Source organism: Apis dorsata, unplaced genomic scaffold, assembly GCF_000469605.1.
Source record: "Apis dorsata unplaced genomic scaffold, Apis dorsata 1.3 scaffold_118, whole genome shotgun sequence".
NCBI classification, from domain to species: domain Eukaryota; kingdom Metazoa; phylum Arthropoda; class Insecta; order Hymenoptera; family Apidae; genus Apis; species Apis dorsata.
In genome coordinates this window covers 181,770-198,214 of record NW_006263412.1, presented here as the reverse complement: position 1 = coordinate 198,214, position 16,445 = coordinate 181,770, and the positions used below count along the sequence as shown (strand labels likewise).

Here is a 16,445-nt window from a genome sequence, read left to right as displayed (position 1 = left end):
ACAACAACAACAACAACAACAACAACCACCTCAACAATCTATGCAACAACAACAATCACAGCCGCCAGCGCCACCACAACCTCCGCAACAGCAGCAACAATCTATGCAACAACAACAACATCAAGTGCAGCAGCAGCAGCAACAATCGCAGCCATTGCAGCAGCAACCACAATCCGGTCATCACAGAACTTCGTCAGCACCTCCAGCTCCGCAACCTCAGCAACAAACTGTTATACAATCGATGCAAGTTACCGGTGGCATTGGAACTAGTGCAGGACAAATGACGAGCGGAGGTGCACCTCCAGTACCCCCACCGCAGCCACCTATGGCGGCAACAGCTCCACCGTGTCCACCGGCAATGATAAACTTTAACGTCCCGGTGCCACCACCTCCAATGATGATGAGCCAATATGCGCAATCCCCATCTTCTCAATCAAATTTGCCGAATCAATCGCAAGCACAGTCAATTTATGGTAGTAGTCAAGGAAATCAGTATGGAGCTGCACCGAACAATAGTCAATACGCGACTGTCGCTGTCGTCGGGCAAAGTCCATGTCAGTATTCTTCTGGAAATCAGAATAACTTCTACAATAACAACGGACAAGTTGCTAACGCGTATTCTAGTGGACAACCTGGACAAACAAATCAATATGGCGGCGGTGGTGGTAGTAGTGGTGCTGGTGGTCCTGGTGGTCCTGGTGGAAATCAATATGGAAGTAGTAATTCGATTGGCCAGTATGCCAGTAGCGGAGCTGCGACAACAGGTCAGGGTTATGGGGTAGGTGTCGCAGTCAACGTTGGTGTCGGCCAGCCGAATCAGTCTCAGTACAATATTGTATCTCAGGCACAGGCACAATATGGTACTAGCCAAATACAAGCAGTTTCGAGCGCTACGAATCCTTATGGAACACCATCAAATTCAGTGAATCAATATAGTAGCACTAGCGGTGTAGGTGGTAGCGGTGGTACTTGTGGAAATACTGTTGGCAGTGGTAGTGGTGGTCCCGGCAGTGGACATCACGTACCACCTGTTAATCCTAATGTTTACGCTCCTCTCGGTAATGCTGGTCCTCAACCACCTCCTATGCTACCAGTGGCTGGGCCTGCCGCTCCACCTCCACCTCCTCCACCACCTGCCCCGAAGATCAACGCTGTTAATCTAAATCCTCTTTCTGGATCTGGTTCCACTGGATCAGTAAGTTCTGTCACAAATAGCGAGCCATCACCGGATTCCAATTCGTTGGCTGCAGCAATTCAAGCAACTCGTCTTAAAAAGAAGCAACAGGTTTGTGTTATCTTGGATTTTTTTTCATTTTTTTTTTTTTAATTCTTATTTTTTCTTTATTCGATCACTTTTATAGGCATCACAGCAACCAGTGGAAAACAGTGGTTCTAGTACTAGTAGCAGTGGAAGTGCTGGAAGCGGAAATTATGGTACTTTAGGAAGAGGTGGAGGTGGCGGTATGGCTTCCATGATGGATGAAATGGCTAAAACTTTAGCCCGTAGACGAGCTGCTGTTGAGAAAAAACAACCTGAACAACCACAAGTAAATTTTTCTCGATAAATTTTATATTTTAATTTTTTATTATCAAGTTTTATTCTTTTTTTTTATGTATATATATATGTGTGTGTGTATATATTACATATATATTTAGGAACCTGAGAGTTCACCCGATAAAAAATCATGGGATAAGAATAGTTCATCTAACAATAAATTTTCAAATGGTGCCGAATCACCAAAATCGGTTCGCAAAAGGTTTGGTTCAGCTTCAGAGGATACACTTTTAAAAGTAAATGGTGTCAATGATGGGGCTGTACTCACTGCTCAAGAAATGGAAGCATTTAAAGCAGAGATTATTAAGGAAGTGCGTAAAGAATTTCAAAAGATGAAACAAGAGATTGTAGATGGTAAGAATATGAAGAATGAATTCGAGATGGAAATTTCAAATGATTAAAATTGCTTATGTATTTTCTTTGTTTTTTTATACTCTCAGCTGTCAGAACGGAACTAAGTAGAAGATAAGGATGAGATGCGGACCAGTTTGAACTAAAACGAAGAAAAAAATGAAAAATTCTACCATTGTGTAGATCAACCGAAACGATCATCGACAACCGTACACGAATTTTTTTTTACTACGTATTCGCGAAAATGGAATGCAGTTATACCCCATGTATATCAGACATGTTTGTGTGTAAGTACGTTATATCTAATCTAGTGTTTTAAGTGAACCGTACCCTTTCGTTGCTTACTTGAGCGAATGGTAAGCAATGTGATTTTTGGATAAAATTGATTCTGATTCTACCAATTCGATGCACACTACATTTTAGCATTCATATTAGTCCTCGGTGGTATTGTACGTTTTTTTTATTTTTTTTTATATTTTTTTATGATTTTTTAAATTAATAACGATTATCATATATACTGTTTTCATAATTTATTCATAATTGAATCGAACAATCTAATGTGATATAACGTAATGCTGATCTCACGCACAATGGAAAACGCTTGCGTTTCTATGTAAATATCACAAAACTCAATTCAGCAAGACATACGTAAAAGGTTATAAAAATATTGCTACTTTAAGACGTATTTAAAATATCGAATTAAAAATATTTACAATTGAATTTTGTTGCGGTCATAATGTAATTTTATCCTTTTAAACATTTTTTTTTTTTTTTATACGTAATATACATTACATTACATATCGATATCACTTGAATTTTTTTTGTACATACCACCACTTCCATGTACAGATTTCATTAATACGCACAGTTCAATACATTCCAAATCAAAGTTTTTCGGTATTGCAAAACAGGTAGAACAGAATAAAGTGATCATCAACCAACTGCCACACGATTTTCCAGTAAAGTTAGTTCTCGATCTACTCGAGAAATATGTTTCACAATTTCTTTTAATACGAGAATATATCCATTATCCGATCGTTAAAAAATTACGATCGATTTTATATTTACGCATCATTGATCGTTACAAATTCAAAATTCAACATATGACAGGGCGATCATGTTTGCGACCGATATAGTATACTACTCTCCGTTCTTATATTTTTTTATCGTCTCTCGTACGATTCTCACAGAAAATGAGAAAATTAACGTTGCAGTTCATATATATTCTATGTATCTATAATATAACCATACGTACGCTGATTCGCACCAGCTTATTGGCATTTATTGCATTCAAACTGAACAGGATCGGAGAGTGTTAGCAATCAAGAATAAGAAAGAAAGTGGAGAAAGAAAGAGAGAGAGAGAGAGAGAGAGGGAGAGAAAGTGAGAAAGTGAGAGAAAGAAAGAGAGAGAGAGAAAGAGCGATAGGAAGAAAGTGTGTGAAAGAAAGAAAAGTAAGAGAGAAATGAAGAGAAAAAGAAAAAAAGATTGTCATATCCATTCCTCGCAGTATTCATTTATTTCGTAACGCGCTAAAATCAATATCATTCGATGTATGATATGATTCGATATGATATAACGTCATGATGTAAAATTAAATGACGTGTAAAATCGATGATAAATATCGATGATTCATTATATTAACTACAACATTATCTATCTTATTTTTCTTTTTTTCTTTTTCCTTGCTTCATAAGACGGATTTATGACGACTGATTATTAAATTAACGCATTAATTAAGAGCGCAACGATAATGTTAAGTATTATCAACTAAATTTTTTATTTCAATTTCTAGTCGTATAAGAAAAATAATAATGAAAAGTATAATCGCTAACACTAATATCTACTATTTCAATATTTCGTGAGATAAGGTTATAAGAGATAATCTCAATGCGATTTGAATCTTTAAGAATTGAATTTAAGAATTATGATATGATATTTGCGCGTTTTTTCACAATTTATCTATAAATATCTATTATTATCTATAAAAATGATTTATTTTAATTTCATTTTTTTTTTCCTTCGTATCGCGCAATCGTATCTTAAAATTGTAATTACATATTAAATTTTTGTCTTAAGGTCGAATAAGAAAAAAAAAAAACTAGTATCTAATCTAAAATTTTTTAATGCTCGCATAATCTCGACTTAAGACGTTTCGTTCACAAAGTATCGATACAACCGACTGAACTGAATAAAATAATGCTCTCGTTGTTACGATAAATACGTATATATTCTTGGCAAATCTTTTTTTTTTTTTTTTTTTTTTTTTTTTTTTTCCACCCCGGCCTTTTCAATTTAAAAAAAAATTTCCCCTTTTTTTCAAAAACACATTTTAATTTTTTTGAAAATTTTTTTTTTTTTTTTTCCACCCCGGCCTTTTCAATTTAAAAAAAAATTTCCCCTTTTTTTCAAAAACACATTTTAATTTTTTTGAAAATTTTTTTTTTTTTTTTTTTTTTTTTTTTTTTTGCCACTCGATGCATTTCACATTGAAACAATATATTCCGTTCTGTCTTATCGCATTCCACTATCACTGTACGACTTTCGAAAGTTTTTATGCTTATCGACTGTTTATATTTTGCTACTTGATTTCATTTCCATATTAACTTTTAAGGCTTTCCACGGTAATGAATAATCTTGCGATCGCGTTGCGTCGTCTTTTAAAAATAACGATTCGACGAAAACTCTTGTTTAAACAATTTACAAGGCTAAATTTTAATAAACGATCGAACCAACAGGTGGAACAGGTATGCATGCGTGTAAGAATAATATAACGTTGAGTGTCTGCGTGCATATGTGTATGCGCGCGCGCGTGCTTGTGTGTGATTAAAAATGCGAACGTGAATGTTTGGACGGTGGGTGTTGCGTGTAAAGAAGAGTAAAGGGGAAAAGTTTGGGCGCGGCAATGGTAAACGTTCGATGAATATAAGGTGAAAAAGTGAATCGCACGGGGTACGAGAAAAGTACGACTAGTGTTAGATGCATTTATATTATATTTAACATATGTATATTTATATATACATATATCATACATGGATAATTTTAATAATGACAGGATTAACGTGCGAGCATAAAGAGTGTTTTGTTACGATTGAAATTATTTAAGGAGCGTAAGAGATAGCATGGCGATAACGGATCGACATTGCTTTTTACCGATACCGATGAAATGGTGTCGTCGGAATCGGGGCCAAGTCGGGAGATATACCGTGTCCAGGGCCATTATAAACGATCTGTATTATAATTAATGTATCAGCAGCAAGCAAAATACACGTATGATATGAAAAATAACGAGTGAAATACTATTTTATGTATTACGTGCGACGTAACGGCAACGAGAGGTCGAAAAAGGCATTGTTTATTTTAAACGCTCCCCTCTTTATATCCGTTGTTCGATAATTTGCTCGCCGATTTATTATTTTCTTAATCCGAAATATACCGATAACCGATCGATATTTCAACGTGTGCATACGTACACAATGTTGCGCGCGTATGTACAATACCTTGACTCGCATTAACTTCTTAATCGTCGATCGTCGAGTCTCGTCGCCGTTTCCCGTCGTTGTTTATAATATAAATACACGTATAGATATGTCTACGATGCAAATTAAAAAAGGATAAAATCATTTGAAAACAATGTGGCAATCACGAACATTATTCCTGATAAACATTATATAAAAAACGGTAGGCTGAAAAAAACATAGCGATGATGATTTAGCAACGTTTACGCGTTCTCGATTATACTATGCAGATTCAGAAACGTTCGCACTCCCCCCTCCCCCCACCCGCCCCTTGTGTCGTTTAGCAACAAGAAACATCGATGATATCGACCCTTAGAGAAGAAATGTTCTTACTTCATCAAGTGGAATTGCAACTACAACGACAACGACGGAACGTATCCTAGACTCATCGAAGAGAGAAGGCTCGACGAGGCCACGTAGCGTATTCTCTATTAGCGTTTAAAAAGCGATCGCGCGCGCGCGAAGGAAAATTTATACGAAATACAATTAGCAGCGTTAATACGAAAGTTTGAAGAATCGATGCCGAACACGCACTGTTTCTTAAAACGTATCTTGAAAATATTTGTATGTAAATGAATGACGAAATAATAAAAAGTATACGCTCAATCTATTCTTTAGAGTGAATTTTCCTTTCTCGAGCGAGATTAACGAGAAAAAAAAAAAAAAGAAAAAAAAGAATTGTTTTCGTTCAATTACATATAGATCGCAATGCATCTTTTGCGAATACGATTCGTAACCCGATTTCTACGAACCGTGAAACTTCCTCATTTATCATCGTCGTCAGTGAGAAAAATCGAGACTCGAGACTCGACCGTTCTCGAGAAATCCATTCGTATTTCGCATTGCATGCGGATCTCCACTGTTACTTGCTGATTTTCGATCCATTTACCATTATAGCAACGATGCGTCACTGGCTCGTAATATGACGTAAGAGAAGGGCGGTAGGGAGGTTTGGCATCGATGGGAGAAAGATAAGCCATACGGAGCCGAGGGCTGGTTGAGAAGGGATCGAGAGAAGGGGAAAGAACGAATGACGCATCGTAAGAGGCAGGATAGCGCGGAGGATATCTAGCATGGCCGATCGCGGTCACGGCGTTTCCGTTCCACGATTAGATGTTTACACGTAGGTAGAAACGACTTGCTCGTTAATCGTGTGCGCGCCATGGGTGCGACCATGGGTGTTTCACGGTTCGTTGCGAATCGATAACGCGTACAGAGTATCGAGTGAGCGCGACGCGGCGTCTCGATCGATCTAAGTAGTAGTAGCAGTAGTAATAGTAGTAATACTAGTGGTAGTAATAGTAATGTAGTAGTAGTAGGAACGTTCGCCGTACCATTGCCCGACGCGGCGTCGGTGAATCGTCGAAGGAGATCGCCTGGCGCCGGTTATATCGTGCGTTCTCTCGCTAGTTCGATCGCGTTGTGCCGCGCGTACTTCACTTGGACGCTCGGCGGCGTAACGCGACGACGGAAGTTAAGAAAAACGCGGCAAACGAGCGTGGAAGTGACTTGGAACTGGTCAGGCGGGAAAAACCAGGTCACTCGTCGTTGGTATCGCGTGGTATCGGTGACTGGAGGAGAAGACGAAAGAAACGAAAGTCGTAAAGGTAAATGCGGCAAATGCCGTTGACGCGCTTGCGCCTCACGGAGCACGGACGACCACGCGTTGCGACAACAGAGGAGCGGAAAGGGAGAGAGAGAGAGAGACACGCGGCGCAGTGTGAGATTTTTGGAGGCGACGCGAGGTGGGCTGTGAGGGAGCTGCGACGAAGTTGCCGGCGAATAAACGAGAGAGTAAAGAGATACGATAATTGACTGCGAGTAAAACGAATGAAAAAGAGATGCTTCGTGTGTGCACGGCATCGTGTAAAGTATCTCGCGTGCCGGATCCTAGGTTAAACGTAGCGCTACGGTGTGCGGTAGCTTTGATCGATTTGTTGTTTGGTGCATAATAACACGTGATCGTCGAAAACGAAGAAGAAATTGAAGCTGGTATAGGAAGGAAATGCGAATTGGTGCCGGTTGTCTTCATTCGCTCGTCGGATCGATGGAAGTCGGTGGTACAAAGTGGTGAATTCCCTCGTTAGTTTTGCAACCCACTTCATCCGATTCGTTTCATAATACACATCCTTCGGAGTAGAAGGAATACGAGTTTGGGAATCGGTGAATCACTGTTGATAATTTCACGTGAGAACCGTGACCAATATTTGGCACGTTGAAACGTGAATGGATCGACGTACCGCGTGTTTCGCATCACTCTTGAAGATTGAACGTTTATTAATAAAATAGGTTATTTTTTACCTGCGCTGAAAAACATTACAGGGAGACGAGACAATCGATTTTTTTAATCCTCGCTTTGCTTCGTTGCACAACGCGAAAAAATGGTTTTTCATTTTTATGCGAAAGATTAGAGATTCGCAAGAATCGAAGATTTATCGATTATTAGAGATTCGAGATCGAATAGACGAAGGAGATCGCGTGTTCGTTAGATTTGCTCGATCACTGATCGAGCAACACGCGTTCGACCGTGTCTCGGACGGTCGACTGATAGCTATCACGAAAGCTGCCACAAATAAAACATGATGCGATACGAGAATCGCGAGTGATGACGCATTCAAAGACACCGCGCCTGTAAGGGAACTCGACCATTGACCGAACACGAAAACAACACTGATAAATTTTCATGCCTTGTATCTTATTTTTTATGTTTGCGATCGTTTTTCTTTTTTCTTTTCTTTCTTATTCCACCCAAGTATGAAATCATTCTTTTGAAATATACTCAACGTTTACTCTCGTCGATCGAAGATTAATTTCATTGCTCGATCGACGAACAATAATTTCAATCCATAAACGAGAGCATCAATACAGACGTACTCTCTCGATAGTTTTGATCCACGTGCGTTCGTCGACCGGTCGACGGTTATTTCTTTTTCAGCACGAGGAGACGGGAATGAAATCAAGCGCGTTTATGGGTTAGTTAAGTGGAATAATTACGATTACGGTCACGATCACAGTCACCACATTCATCAACACAGTGATATCATCACAGTTTTATCCAAGATATGAATCGTCGAAGTAACGAAGAATAGGGAATCGAATCGAAATTTATCTTCTAAAGGAAGAATCGTTGGTCGATGATTATTCCACGATCGTTTCCTTGCAACGGTGCGAATCGTCGATAGATTTGGAAAGAAGGGAGATTTATCTGCATCGAGGAGGAGGAGGAGGAGGAGGAGGAGAAGGAGAGACGGAAGTGAGAAGAAAAGGTGGCGAGATCGGGCGAAAAGCAAAATCAAAAGGGGAAGATCGACGTCAGTAATGAGACAGGGAAAGGAAAACTGTTGAAAGGCAGTCGCGAGACAGGGGCAGTGCCGTATCCTGGGGGCCCAGGGTATGCGCAAGATCTATTAATAACTTGTAATACAGTAGTAGTGGGGCGCTGTCCGCTAGCGGGTGAAAATAGAAAAGAATGTTTTTGGAATCCAATTGGACTTGGTTGGCCGAACGATGGGGCAATATGGCCGACTTGGCCGAGCGGGTGGACGATCTGATATGCAGTTTCGACTCGTCTGGTGACACGACCATGGATACCTTATCGATGCTCATATTCGGCTGGATGTTGTTCGGATTGATGGTACTGTGTGTCGGCAAATACGTTTACAATCGATTCGTTTTAAACGGGCTCAGTTCTGGGACAATAGTTACCGCCAAGGACGGCCATATCGTCCACGGTGATAGCGTCGGTGTCAGTGGTGGTGGTGCTGGTGGTGGTGGTGGTGGTGCCGGTGGTGGTGGTACTGGTGGTGGTGGAGGTGGTGGCGGTAGTGGCGGCAAATTGCTTTTGCTTGGCAAGCAAAAAATCGTTTCGGGGACCGGGGCAGGTGGTGGCGGCGCCGGTTCCGGATCGCTCGCATCCGTTGCTCATCCGGCCGGTGGTGGTGCCGCCGGTCCAACTTCCGGCACCTCGCCTTACGTCCCGCCGACACCTCCTGTCCGCAAACGTCTCACGAGGAAGACATCCGGCGCTTTGATCAGCCCGGCGAGGAGTAGCAAAAGTTTGCATCTACCGACGGCAACCGGTGCCGATCCCGATGCTGTCCGCTGGGTTAACGAGGTTATCGTTTGGCTCTACTCGGATCCAGCGATTTTGGACGAGCTGTTGGCCGTTTGGGTCGCGTCTCTCAATCAATTTACCGCCAACTCTGTCGACGAGGTGAGAGAGAAACCTGATCTCTACGATGTGTAATATGTAAAATAATAACAATATTTTCTTATATTGAAACGATGGTCGAATCGAAAAAAAGAAAAAAAAAAACGAATCAGAATTTAATCCGCAGTGAACTTTGTTCGATCGACAAAGTGTTCATCGCGTGTAAGACAACAACCGGCTAGACTAGATAAGACTACGCAATCTTCTCGCGTAGGTGTTTCTTGAGCAACGAAAACACCGCCTCAACGCGTTTACGAGTTATTGTCGGACAATTTTACCGACGAGGTCCTAGGAATTAGCTTTTAAGTTTAGTCAAATTATACACGAGCTTATAGTTGGCTCACTTATTATAAATTCCTACATTGAGCGAAACGTTTTGTTTCAGCTAATGAAAAAAAACTAACCAACTCTTCCTTTCCTTTTCTTTTTCGAAAAAAATTTCCACGAAAAAAAATTCATTCTCTTCACTCTGCGCTCTTCTCCTTATTTGCAGCACGGAGTCGGGGTCGAATTCGTTCGAGTTTTACCTGAAACCCATCCACCGAATCTCTCCAACATTTTTTGCGAATGCGACTCGAAGGACGACGTGGTACGTATTCGAAGGATCGACCCACCTTTCGATCCGTCATCTCGCCGACACATTCTCGAATCTGTTTCGTTTCAGACGATCACGTGCGATTGCGAAGCCACTCCAGCCTTACAGTTAAAAGCATTCCGCCGGAAAGCTGAGAAACTCGAAGTAAGTCACTATCGAGTGAACGTGAACCGTTTCCGCGCCCGATTGAACGTCATCTGTATCACGGAGAAGCTTCTCCTCGACTTGAAGTGCGACGGCTGGCCGGACGTTAGTATTTTTTCGCTCTTAATTTTTGCCTCTCCCCTTGAGAAAAAATTCTCAATGCCAATATTTCGCAAATTTTACGTTATTAGGTGAAAGTTTCATTGGCCCAAGTGGGCACGATAAAGAAAGATCTGGACGAGAGCCAGTTGCAGGAGGTCGTAACGGAAATCGTGATAGGAGCGTTAAGGGGGATCAATGTCCATCTGAATTTGTTCCAATATCCGAGCTGTCCACGGTTATGGAGGGAACCGGCGAGCACCCAGCCAAGCTTCTCGATCCCTATGCACTACGACAACGTGGTGAGCGAATTCATATTCACTCGCTCAATTTTCATTGAGGAATTCTTTAATTATTAATATTCGTTTTCTTCTTCGCAGCATACGTCGAGCAGCTCGCTTCAAAGCTCGCGGCAACGGCTTCAGACTCAGAGCCCGACCCTGTCTCAAAACCAGTACGTGGTCAGCGACAGGCGGTTGCTCGTCAAAGTGGCGAGAGCCGCGGAATTGGGCGGAGAGCAAGGCGCCGTGGAACCGTATTGCGTCGTCGAATTGGACGAGCCTCCTCAAAAGAATCAAACGTCCGTGAAGAAGGACACTAGAAACCCGTCGTGGGACGAAGCGTTCTTATTGTGAGATTCTTATTTAGAGGGAGAACCCGTCTCGATCAACGGCGTGTTTTAATTGTTCGAAATTAATGTTTTCCAGCGATGTTAATCGGAACACGTCGGAAGTATTGTTGGAAGTTTACGATCGCGCGAACAAATCGCAACGATTCTTAGGCCTGGGAATCGTGGGGATCGACGAGCTTCTCGCGAATCCGAGTCAAAGGCAGATAATACCTCTTCAAAATCGGCCCTACGAGGAAGAAGATATTACCGGCACCCTGACCGTTGAGGTAAGTAATATACAGAGCATAGAAACGACGATGAGTGAACGTTTAAACGTGGTATTATTTAAAAAAAAAAAAAAAAAAAAAAAAAAGAAATGTTCAATTTTGCTACGCCATTGTTTTGCCTTTTCTCTTTCGCGTCGTTTCATTCGTTTCTTCCTCTTTCGCTCTTTCTCTCCTCCTTTCTTTTCTTTCTCTCTCTCTCTCTCTCTCTCTCTCTTTTCTCAGTTTCTATTCATCGAGGGTGCGGAGGTGCCTCAAATTGGGAACAAACCTTACAAGGTGAAGGAGACGATAAAGCCGGTGTCACCGACTCCTCGTACCTACACCCCGACAAATCTCATCAGCGACAATAATCTAAATTACAACAATGGTAACAGCACACTTATCTTGTACGACTCTACCGTTCAACCCGAAGGGGGTAATTACTTATTACTTTATCTGAAAGGCATTGCATTCGTGTTCACAAGTGTGAATTATACGTAGCGATACCTCGTTAGTATTACGTATTTCCTCCTCTTCACGCGTTTTTTCTCGCGTGGCCGTCACAACGTGGGGCCCCGAAGAAGCCATTTTTATTGTTGTTTTTTTTAACAATAATAGATCCCCTTTTTCTCACGTAGAAGAAAAAGCACGTAGAAGAGCGTAGATTATATCGATCGTGTAAAACTTCCAACTTCCAAGTATTTTTTTTTTTTTTTTTTTTTTTTTTTTTCCGAAGAAATTTGGTTTCTCCTTTCTTCACGGTGCCCGTGCTCTCCGCTATCACGTAGTGCAATTCGCATGATATATTGCAAACATATATAAAAATTCTTTGCCTCTTCCACCCTCTCCCTCCCCTTTTTTTTTTATTTCCATTCCGTTCTTAGGTAACGATTGGCTTTAACGATTGCCCCCCTGCCCCCCTAGCACGATATGATGCGATTTTACGCTCACCTCTACGGACGAATTCGACAATTCTTCAAAGTTATTTCGACTACCAGAGGAACGAGCCTGGCAGATCGTAATGACAGCAATACGCAACGCTTGCATAATCGCACGGCCGCGTTTGCCAGACGCGGAAAATTATCTGGTAGACGAAATGATGGATGCTTGGTAGAACGTTGGACGTAGAAAGTCGATGAATCTTATTAAATTATAAATATATATATATATATATATATATATTTTATTTTATTTTTTTCTCTCTTCATTAATCGAAAGGAGGAGAGAAAAATTTTTAAAAGAACGATCGATCGTAATTCGCAGATTACCTAACGAACGGGAACGTGGTGGACTCGCCTTACAGAACCGGTCAAAGCAACGGGAATAAAGGAACGTTGATAGTGCACAGCCAGCAAAGGGTAAATAAATGCACGCACGCATTTCCATATAAATTATGTATACAAATTTTTTCTTCACGTATTACTACTAACACTGTATTTTGATTATTGTCTATTTTTTTTTTGTGGTGTCTTCTTTTTTTTTTTTTTTTTGCAGCAGCCAGAGCGGCAGATAGTTAAGGTAAGCTTGACGTCGTGTCGTCCCACACATACACATACACGCACACGCATCGTGTCATCGACGTGATCTCGCCGGTTTCGGATCGAAAACTCGTGCACTCGTGTCTTTCCAATCCTCCTTTCTTCTTATTATTATTACACACGTTGTTGTCTCTAATTTGCGATTCCAGTAAAATGAAAAATCGCGTACTATTTTTTTTTTCTTTTTTTTTTTTCTTTCTTCCCTTTCGCGATCTTTTCTCGAGAAACTTCCTTTCATTTATCGCAACTTTTCCTTGCCGCATTTAAGAGCCGTATGGAAATCAAGCAATGCCTTGCGTTTTACGAGAACACTAATTATCGTCAGTTGAGTGGCGTGTTGTTTACTAATTTCACAGGTCGCCCTAACGGAAAGTGGGAACTGGCAAGAGATATCTCCGGAGGTAATTATTCTCCTTGTTACGAGATATTTGTTTTTTTTCCCCCTCCTTTATCCTACGTTGTTTTTGTTAATAGTTTCTTATCATTGAACTTATTATTTACTTCTCGTAAATAATGAGGAAAGAGCGTATGATATACTATACAATTGCCTGTTTCATAATTGCAATATTTCAATTATTAAATTTCTACGAGATCTAATTATACGCCCTTTTTCTAAATTCAATCGAAGCTAGTTATATTCGAAAACAAAATCTTTTTTAAAGAAAACTCTGTAACCGATGCTCGCAAACCATAACCTTAACTACCTGTGTATAAACAATTTAACAACTTCCTTCGTTTCAGCATGGACCGAAAGATACAAGCGTGACGTCGGGACCGGAAAGCACACCGAATTCTTCCAATTCCGAAGGTAATTTTACCGCATGATTTTCTTCTTTCTTTTTTTACCACGTGTACGCAACGTATAGGAATCTTGGTATACGAGTCGTGAACCATCGCGTGTCATTTTTTAATTATTGTAGAGAGGGGAAGAACGAGAAGAAAACGTCGAGATTTCTTTGGCACGATAAAGAAACGGCTGAGTCGATCGAAGACGAGAAGCAGATCGGTTGGACCGGAAGGCGATGCGAATCACGAGGATCCACACTCCAGATCTATATCCGCGGACAGGGCTCGCGATCCTGGCTCGGGTACGTTTGCCCATCCAATCTTTAAACTTCGCGAAATCTATTCTCTTCTTGATTCAGTTAGCCGCCTTTCTCCCCCCTCCTCCAATATATAGTTCAAATAATTCAAATCGTTCAAGCGTGAAATTCTACTTTGTTGTTGTTTGTTTTGCGCACGAATTCATCCAACGATGCACGATGGTCGGTGAGTACGAGATGACAAACGACGATACGATGCAATAGAGAGCATATTTTAAGGAGGCTTGGCAAATGGAAAATCCTGCTCGATCGAGGAATCGCGAAAAGAAAATCATTGCGATGCTAATAACCGCTGCCAATGCAAATTTCCTCTCTGCCAATAACGCTACTACCACGCTAGACTAACTTTACGAGGTGCAAACGACCGTTTCGCTTGAATTTTATAGCTCGTTTATCGATACCAGGGAGGGAGGAACAATCGAGGAGATCGAGTTTGAGCGAGGCATCCGGTATAAGCGGGGCGTCGACCAAAACTTACATTAACGAGGCTTCTACATTGGTCCTCGAAACGCTCGAGAACGGTATCAAAAAGTAAACAACGTAACATTTTTATCTACATCACGCATCATTTAACGCGTTATTCGAAGCGGCGACGTTTGTTTTGATGCGCGTTATTTTTTGCTTTTTCAGGCATTACCTAGTACCGTTGTCGCTCGCACAAAAAAGTAAATGGCGAAAGAAGGGCACAAAGCTTCATATATTTAACGATCACACTTTTATAGCGAAACACATGGCTGGGTAAGTATTGACCATCGGGCAATTGCAATGCGAGTGGAACCAAGTGTGGAAAGTGACGCGAAATATTTCGTTTCAGAGGGACAGTGTGCGAAGTGTGCAAGAGAACGCTTGCGCGGAGATTAGGCAAACAGGGTTACGAGTGTAGAGACTGTCAAATGAAGTGTCACAAGCATTGCCATGTCAAGGTAGAAACTACGTGTCCCACGTCTACGATTCAAAGCATCGAATTGTAAGTAGTATCACTATTTTAACGAAATACATATATTACGTTAAATTTTTGATCGAATCGTTGATTCTGAAAGAAAAAAATAAAAAAAAAAAAATAATCCGCGGAATTACGAGCTAATATTATCTTTTTTTTTTTTTTAAATCTGATTATCACGTAAGGTCTCTTCTGCCAGTACTCAGTGAATAGAACGGGTAAGTTCTCTAAAAAAATAAGGAAATTATTGGTACTCTCATATCATAATCATGTAGTTGCGCATGAAGAATCAATTTTCCTGCTCTTTTTTTTTTTCTAAACAATCGCAATGACGAGTGTTAATTCTTTTTTTTTTTTTTTAGTTTCGAACGGTCTAATCGTAGTGTTTTGCAACAATTGTAAAACGCACGTGCTTCGTTCAGCCTTTCCCTCGTACGTTTTATAAATACTAATCGTTTGCGGTGTTCGTATACGTATATATACGTAAAAATAAAGAACAACGCTTCGTTCATATTTTTTTATACATTTCTTTTGCGCCTAATAAATAATTCGTTTGCCTTATTTACGATAGATGCTTTTTTTTTTATTTACAACAGATACTTTTACTTAAGCCTTTAAAATTGTTTCAACTTTAATTAAAAAACTATTTTTGCTTTCTTTTGTTCGCCTTTTCATTTTATCAATTTTAAACGATAGCGGCCTAAAAAATCATTTTAGCAGCTAATATTTATTGCAATTCATAATGATAATTATTGTAAATTATCTATATAGATACGATAGATTATACGATCGAACCATTAAATAGAAATTTTGGATTGTTTTTTTAGAACATGCATAAAAGTTCCACGAGCTGAGCGCAGATCGACGAATCGGTTGTGCTGATCAACACTTGAACGAATGCCTTCGAATAAATTAAAACGTTTCATCCTACTTGGGGGACTCATGTCGAAGAAATTTCCTTTGTTGAAATTATCCTTCGAATCGCTTCGTACGTAGCCGCATATATCCGCGAGAGGGAATCACGCTACATACAAATTGATATTTACACGACATTGTAGACAATCTTGAGCAAAGCAAAGCCGCGAGCTTTTGTTTAACGATAGGCGTTAAGATTTGCACGAAGCGGCTTTGAACGTCGTAGCACCGTTCCGTTATTCGCTATTCTTATTATCACGCCTTTTAATCTATACACGAAATTAATAATACACGAACACGTGAACACGTGAAAACGAAGAAGCGAACGAAACGAAACGATATAAAAAAAAAAAAAGTGATAAATAAACTTTCTTCTAGAAGCAGCATGTTCTTCGATTCGAAATAGATAATAATCATACCTATGAAACAAATATGAAATAGATGAAATGTTCGCGACCAATAGATAAAATATCTATACTATTTACTATTTATTCTTAATAATAGTTCCCTTGTTCCCTTTCGAATTTTCACGAAACTTTTTACACTTAAAAGAACGTCCGATTTTTTCTATTGACTTGTATAATCTTAAGCCTTGAACAAT

At 40.2% G+C, this 16,445-nt stretch overlaps 2 protein-coding genes across 15 annotated transcripts in view; both read left to right on the top strand.

Annotated features, from left to right (window-relative positions):
* LOC102676771 (protein enabled) overlaps positions 1–3,235 on the top strand; it is a 4,865-nt gene extending 1,630 nt beyond the window's left edge. Inside the window, exons 6-9 of the mRNA XM_031509015.1 lie at positions 3–1,285; positions 1,362–1,547; positions 1,657–1,909; positions 1,996–3,235. Of these exons, the coding sequence (XP_031364875.1) occupies positions 3–1,285; positions 1,362–1,547; positions 1,657–1,909; positions 1,996–2,024 (1,751 nt within the window). The 3' untranslated portion in view covers positions 2,025–3,235. The remainder of the gene's footprint in view (positions 1–2; positions 1,286–1,361; positions 1,548–1,656; positions 1,910–1,995) is intronic.
* A 3,351-nt stretch (positions 3,236–6,586) lies between these two features.
* On the top strand, positions 6,587–16,199 carry LOC102672928. Of its 14 annotated transcripts, none has more exons than XM_031509030.1 (17): positions 6,587–7,031; positions 8,360–9,637; positions 10,128–10,223; positions 10,299–10,478; positions 10,565–10,774; positions 10,853–11,103; positions 11,180–11,369; positions 11,592–11,784; positions 12,612–12,706; positions 12,843–12,866; positions 13,243–13,287; positions 13,628–13,694; positions 13,807–13,974; positions 14,376–14,520; positions 14,620–14,727; positions 14,804–14,956; positions 15,757–16,199. In XM_031509030.1, exons 2-17 carry the CDS (start codon positions 8,894–8,896, stop codon positions 15,809–15,811), a joined length of 2,724 nt encoding a protein of 907 aa, XP_031364890.1. In that variant the 5' UTR covers positions 6,587–7,031; positions 8,360–8,893; the 3' UTR covers positions 15,812–16,199. The 14 variants fall into 14 exon arrangements, with proteins under 14 accessions (XP_031364890.1, XP_031364889.1, XP_031364888.1 ...); XM_031509029.1 differs by having other exon boundaries at positions 6,587–7,494; XM_031509028.1 differs by having other exon boundaries at positions 6,587–7,506.
* The last annotated feature ends 246 nt before the right edge of the window (positions 16,200–16,445 follow it).